This window comes from Amborella trichopoda, chromosome 10, assembly GCF_054954075.1.
Source record: "Amborella trichopoda isolate Santa Cruz 75 chromosome 10, AtrichopodaSantaCruz75HAP2 v2.0, whole genome shotgun sequence".
Classification (NCBI taxonomy): domain Eukaryota; kingdom Viridiplantae; phylum Streptophyta; class Magnoliopsida; order Amborellales; family Amborellaceae; genus Amborella; species Amborella trichopoda.
This window is the reverse complement of record NC_142345.1, coordinates 8692804-8700218: the sequence shown is the minus strand read 5'-3', so window position 1 is coordinate 8700218 and position 7415 is coordinate 8692804. Positions and strand designations below refer to the sequence as shown.

The window sequence follows — 7415 nt, the reverse complement described above, 5'->3', positions numbered from 1 at the left end:
ATTGTGGTTAGGATGGGATGGTCTCAAAATTTTTCCGGTGGGTGGGCCACTGATGGCCCTTAGATTTGGAGCAGCCCTACAACATACTGTCGTTAGGAGTCTAATCTCATGTATTTTATGAGACCAATACAATTTACAGGTCCTCAAGAGCATTATGGAGACATGTATTTTGTTTGAGGTTTCTATAAGGTGGCCTCGTTGTACTGTACAAGTTCGGCGCACCTCAAAATTTTGCCTTGAGATGTAGTTCTGGTTAGAAATAGCTTGAAAATCAAATTTCATCCCTCCTTATGAAATTTAAAATTCTAAAAATGGTACAGATTAGACAAATCAATAAACATTTGAAAATCTTGAAAACAAATAGTCCTGTTAACTTCTTATAAGATGCTTTATTTTTAAGACTTGAATTATTTTTTTTTTTGCATTGGTACATCACGAGGTTGAGATGATCATTTGGTGGGGTTTTCAACTATGAATAATCTATTATGTAGGATTCTTTATATGTACCTTGCTGGAATAGCATAAGATTGACATATTTTGTAATCTTTTTTTATTTTATTACTAATATTTAAAACAATAAATGGTTTCCAAATATACTTTTCTTTAACAAAATGCACGGTCTATAGGCACTCAACAAATGGTATTAGTATCCCCAATGTGATTTTTGCATGGTATCACTGCTCCAATGGGGAAGGGTACCTTGATCTAAACGAGGACAGAAAGTTTTTTTACGATAAATTTCATCATCGTTCAATGAAATGAATTGATGGTGATGGAACGAGAGTGAGACTGACCAAGACAGGCCATGACCCATATTTGTGGGTCCCACTTCCCCATCTCCACACCCATCCGCTCTGTTGACAGTGGTGGACACTTCTGGCAATCTATCATTTTTGTCAAGATGATCATAGAGGCTTCTTTACCTTCAATGGTGCATGTAGGGGCCAGGGCGTATTTGGCCCTAGGGTTCCATGGTATAACCACGCGGTCTATGAAAGGCTCGGGGTGCGACTCTTGAAGCTTATCCTACAAAAAGAACAATAAAAATTAAACTAAAATAAATTAATAACCGGTGCTCAAAACAAGATTGTAAGGGTGGCAAGGGGCCAGGTGGCCTAGCTACCCTGTCCCTAAAAAACTATTGCATGGGCCACGAAATGTGGCTCGAGGGCCAAGCCAAGGCCAAGCAACCACAGCCCAAGGCCGGAGTTGGGGACTAAGCTGACCCGGCTCTAATAGGATTAGGCCCAAGCCTGGGCCAAGGCCTTTTTGGCCCGGTCAAGGCAAGACCAGCCCTATGGGGACTAGGATAGGGCTAGAGCCAAGGGCGGCTCTGCCCAAGCCCCGCCTATTGCCACACAGCTAGATTGGTGGCCTTTATCACCTTTCTGTTGATCCCGCTCTAGGTAAATATTAAAAAAAAATTAAAACCAAATGAGGGAAGTTGTAGTGGGCTTTTAAACACTAGACTACACGGAAAAAGCCAAAAAAGAATAACAAGGGTTGAAAAATAAAGTGGGCTTTAGGGGACCGGCCGATTCTGATACTTGGTTGAAACTAGACCGGTCCTGGCCAATTCCCAATCTAGATCACGATTTCATATTATCGACAATAAGCTAATAACTAATAATAGTTTTTTAGATTATCGGATGACAACCATCATTAAAGGCAGGGAAAACAGATCACTGCCATGCACATGGGCGTGCAAGCGTTGTGCATTTTGGTAAAGACCCAACAAATAAAAAAAAAAAGGGATTTTGACTTCCTTAATACTTGGATAATGCCATCTATAAACTTTTTTTACAAGAAGTTCACACTCACTCTTGTCTTTATAGATTTCAAATCAGGTGGTTGTGAGTATGTCATTGACTAGACTCAAAGTTCAAAGACAAATTTTCGAACTTTATGGCATCCCCTAAACCATCTAATTTTGAATCTAATGGCAAAAAATAATTGTGACCTCTTTATAAAAAAATATATTTGGTCAACCCTTTTTTTAATACCAGTCCAGATCAAACATCAACAGGCTCACTGGCTAACAAAATGCTATTGTCACCAAACAACAATCGATCCACAAAGATCATGGGGTCGAATGGTCAAGATGAGATGGGCACATCACTGTCCATGGTGAAGTACGTAGTATGATAAAGAGATAGAGTCAAAAAAAGGTGAAAGTTTATATAAAGTTCTAACTTTATTTATAGGAGTAAGATTGTAATAATCTACAAAATCAATTTTATACAAACAATTTAAATTTTATATCATCTTAAGAAATGCAACACTTTTTAAATTGCACCAGAAAAGAAAATGATTTATTTATTCCAAAACAACATCCAGTATAAAGAAGCGTGAGAGAGTTAGAGAGGTGTTGGATATGGTGCTGTCTAAAATCAATTACATAAGGATATTACCATATTATGTGAGATTGAGATTTTTTTATATTATATGGGATTGAGATATTTTCTTATTATGTGAGATTGACATTGATATTTGACAAGTTTCTTAAATGAAATAGAAATCCAAAAGAATTAAGACTTTTGGATATGGTGCTGTCTAAAATCAATTACATAAGGATATTACCATATTATGTGAGATTGAGATTTTTTTATATTATATGGGATTGAGATATTTTCTTATTATGTGAGATTGACATTGATATTTGACAAGTTTCTTAAATGAAATAGAAATCCAAAAGAATTAAGACTTTTGGATATATATCTCTTGGTCCTTGAGATATATGTAACATCTATAGTAAGTTTCCTATTTAGTATGGACTCCTAATATTATATATATGGGATAAAAGTGCAATGAATTTGTGTGCTTATTTAGGACCCTATGAGAAAATGGCCTCCTCGAGAGAGAGAGATAGAGAGAGGGAAGTAAAGCCTCTTGTGCATAAGATGCAATCATCTTATTAAAAAAAGGAGAGCTTATTATGGAGAGAAACGCGTTTCATCTTAGAGAGAAGAGAGCTTATTATGGAGAGAAATATTGTGATGGTGCCTCTTGTGGACTCTGAAGATTGAGAGAAACATTGTGATGGTGAAGATTGAGAGAGTTTTTTTTTATAGAGAAGTGAGAAATAGTTCCCATAAAGATTTTGAGTAGTCTTTCCTTTTAGTTAGAGGGAAAGTCAATTTCTTGTTGCTCTTGGATCTCTATCTGATATTATCATTAATGATTGTCAGAAGTAAATAGAAGGAATGAAGAGTGGTTTAAAATAGTTCACTCATGAGTATAATAGATTTCAATTTGTCATGCCCATGAATATTTGTGTTCTCGTAATTTTATTTTTCATATTTTATTTGTCAAAAATCAACCCATCGGTTTTAAAGCTTATGTGCACAATAAGAGAGAATGGGGTTGGGTCGTGGTGGTAGTACCACCGTCTCCCAGTTGAAAGTCACGGCCTCGTTTTACTAATGCAATAAAAATCTGTCTATTTCTAAAACGGGTAGGGGCATGTAATTGGCACCGAGGTTAAAAAAAAAAAAAAGCATGAGAGTGATAGAGAGAGAGGTTTTTTTTTTTTTTTTTCTTTTTTTTTTTTTTTTTTTTTTTTGGAGAGAGAGTTGTGGTTGGTCTTTGTACATGTGGTTGGTCTTTTTTTATTGTTCATTTCCCAATCTTGCGTTTAGCATGTAGCAGTAACTAAGAGAGAAAGGGAGAGAGAGAGAGAGAGAGAGAGAGAGGGGGAGGGAGGGAGGGTAGAGGCCAATATAGGAGTCAATGCATTAGGTAATGGAAGTAGGATGCATCTCCTGGGCATTCCCAAGAAGTGGAGCAAATAAAAACTGATGGTTAGATGCATCCCCTGGACCAAAGCCTAGGACTGGCAGTAAAGAAAAAGTTAAACATGGTTTCCCTTTTCAGCATCAACAAATGAATCACCAGCAAATTAAGAATTTATGGGACTCTAACTCTTCAAAAAGGTGAGGCCCTCATCTACAGGAACACTCAACAGTGCTTCAAGGATATAAAGTGACCTTCCACTGCTCTCAATGATTCCCAAACACACAAAGAACCTCTCTCTCTCTCTCAGAGGGGAACAGATAAATACCACCACACCTTTAATGTGACAGACCCATTCATGCAAGTATACACACACATTCCCTCTACCTCTGTCACCATTTCTCTCCCCAAATCTCTATCTCATTATCTTTATATCTCTCTTTTCTCACATACATAGACAGATAAAGATCATGTTGACAAATGGGGCAGACCATGGCAAGCCTCGTCGAAGAAACGATTCAGGCGAGCTCGATGTGTTCGAAGCGACGAGGTATTTCAGCGAAGAGAGATCAAATCTCTCTACAAACTTTGCTAAGAATGGTTCAATCTCACAGAAAGCCGCTTTGAATAGAGAAGGATCAACATGTGGAGGAGAGAGAAGGATCCTAGACATGCCCATGAACAAGCAAAGCTCTTCTCCTCAAAAGAAAATAAAGGAGAAGAGATCCAAACAACCTAGCTCACCAGGAAACAAATTAGCCAGCTTCTTGAACTCTCTCTTCACACAAAATTCTTCGAAGAAGAAATCGATGTTCAGTAATCAATCCATTAAAGATGATGATGAGAGCCCATTTGGCAGAAGAAGGAGAAGAAGTAGCATAAGCCTTCTCCAAACCGCGAGCTCAAACGACTCGACATATAATTCATCTTCAAGCTCAGATTTCAGAACCCCCCCTCCTTTCACAGCAACACCAACAAGCTTAGGTAGGGAATTAAATAGCTTTTATGATCTTCATAGCATGGTTTCTCTCTCAAGCTGCACAAGAAACCACACCTCTGCCTCACTTGTTCCAACAAATGGAGCTCTAGAGGGCAAGGTGACTAACAGTATGGGGTGGTCTGATCACAAGTCCAAGTATGAAAGTGAATTTTTAGAGAGAGAAAGTAATTGGGGTTATGTGTATTCTAGTGAGAAGGGGATTAGAAGGATCTCTGAAATTGATGATGGAGGAGAGAGTGACTCAAGTTCGGATTTGTTTGAGCTTCAAAGCAATGACTTTGGTGTTTACTCAAAGGGATTGCCTGTTTATGAGACCACCCACTTGGAGAGCATTCAGAGGGGAGCACCCATTGCAAATGGCTCATTCTGAAGTGTTGATGCAACTTCATTTGGAGGGTTTTCTTTTGAATTTCTCCGTATTTGTATGTATGTAGTAATGGAAAGTTTCAATTCAAGATTTTGAGTGAAAAAATCGAATTTTTGTTGTTGGATTGTAAGCTTAAGGAAAGTTCAATCGGATACTGTTAAACAAATTTTCAAAGAAACCAAAAATGTAACTTTAAGCGAATTGAACATTCACTTATGAGAGAGAGAGAGAGAGTATGTGATTTACCCTTTAAGGGTGGCAACGGGTCGGGTTGGGTCCAAGTTAACTTGCACCGATTAGGTTTTATTTAGACCTGGACAAGTTTGGGTAAGGTCCAAGTCATTTGGAACTAGACCCGACCCAACACGGACCGGGGTCTAAAAATTTTAAAAGTACGAAAATATTTTATATCTATAAATTCTATAGATTTTAGAGTGATTTATGTATGGACCTTAAAATTTTAAATAAAATACAAAAGGGTGCCGTTTGTGTAGAGCCCGGGCTCTAAACAAAATAGTATGGAGAAATATGATTTCAATATTTAAAATTTTTATCATAGCCTTAAAATATATTTTTGTCTTTAATTATAAAATTTAAAGCTTCAAAATAGTGTAGATCAAGCAGATCTATAAAAACTTGAAAATCTTGAAAATTGATAGTCCAAAAATACGTTACAAGATGCATTATTTTTCAAACTTGAAATCCATCTTTTTCTTGTGACCAAAAATCTTGATGTCGAGATGATCAATTTGAGGATATTTGAGCATCAAAACGACTTCTTTCAGTGAGATTTTTGAGACAGGGGCCTCGGCTCTATATAAACTTTTTCCAATACAAAATGCTCCGGTTATAAGTGGAAATTACAAAGAAGGTCGGTCAATTCACTTTTTTTTTTTTTTTTTTAATTGCCTTTCGGTCAACCCAAATTTTGATTTTTCTTTTTAAGTTTTTCGTTATTAGGGCAGTGCCCCAAACTTTAATGCACTGCCCTACTTACTAAATATTTTTTAAAAAAACTCAAAAATAAAAAAAACTAAAAAATAAAAAAACTAAAAAATAAAAAAAATGGATTGATCGACCTTCTTTATAATTTTCACTTATAAGTAGATCATTTCATATTTTACCTAAAATCTTAAGGTCTGTACGTAAATCACTCTAATTTTATGCCATGTCACGTTAGGTGGGTCGACCCCAACTTGGACTCGACTTGACCCGATGGGGTGAGCCAGACCCAGACACTACCTGCAACGGGTCTTTTGGACCTGGACCAAATTGGCAGGGTCCAAAATATGGAGCCGGACACAGAGTTTTTCGAGTTGGGTCGACCCGACGCGATTGCCACCCCTATGAGCCTCTCGTGTAGGTGCTTGTGGGCGTGGTGGGGGAGAGAGAGATTTTGGTGCAGGGTATGATTTTGATTTAGTGATGGGATTTAGATTGCGTACTTGCATTGTGTCATGCTATGATTGCCCAAAGATCCTCCACTACACAAAATGGGTAGTAATGTACTGTGCCCATGTGCGATACATGATTTATCCTAGGTTTTGATCATATGCAATGATAGACCCTACGCTCAAATGCATCATTCTTGATCATACTAGTAGGCCAAGACGACCTCATGTAAATTATTCCATCCACCATTTAGACTATTGAAAAATAAATTATGTAACCATATATGAATTAGAAAGCCGCTTACCTTAAACAATTACCGCATGGTGTATTAAGTGTATTTTTTTAAGGGAAAAGTTTACATAGAGCCGAGGCTCTAAACAATCAAATTAAAGCCTAAACTACAAATTTCACTAGAAGAGGTTATTTTTGTTGGGTTTATGTGGCTTTTAAAGGCCTTATGAGTGCTTGTAAATTGAAATGATATGGTGGAACATGAACTCATTGGGAGTATGGTCCCTCGTGGACCATACAATGCAAACGATGTCTGCAGATACCAGACTGTGCTTGATGATCTAAGCCAGTCGGTTGGAAAAAACCCATGTTATTTGGGCTTGAAGAACAAACCGATGAGCGTCCATGGGTTAGCCCTTGATGATGTTGAAGAACATGCTCGGATAAGTGAGTCGAGGGACTGTGTGACCCTTGTGCATGATGGTGGCCTACAGAGACTGGGGCTAAAACCTCATCTATGTGACATCACACGACATGCATATTGATAGACCGTTCGGAAAGTCATAAATCCACCTTTTAGGGTGAACCGTATGCATGTGCGAGATATCTCCCTATACGCCATAAAGCTGTGATCGCATCAGGTATTGGTGACCTAGACTCTTCTCTTGGGGAGGACCTGTAATCCACAGACTG

General features: G+C 37.8%; 1 protein-coding gene across 1 annotated transcript; it reads left to right on the top strand.

Moving 5' to 3' along the window:
• Positions 1-3918: 3918 nt before the first annotated feature.
• Positions 3919-5144, top strand: LOC18446190 (suppressor). Its single transcript, XM_006856313.4, has one exon. The coding sequence runs from the start codon at positions 4203-4205 to the stop codon at positions 5100-5102; it is 900 nt and encodes a 299-aa protein (XP_006856375.1). The 5' UTR covers positions 3919-4202; the 3' UTR covers positions 5103-5144.
• The last annotated feature ends 2271 nt before the right edge of the window (positions 5145-7415 follow it).

What these genes read in the sequence shown, in the direction of transcription:
- LOC18446190 (XM_006856313.4), top strand. Translation starts at nt 4,203, where the DNA reads ATGTTGACAAATGGGGCAGACCATGGCAAGCCTCGTCGAAGAAACGAT.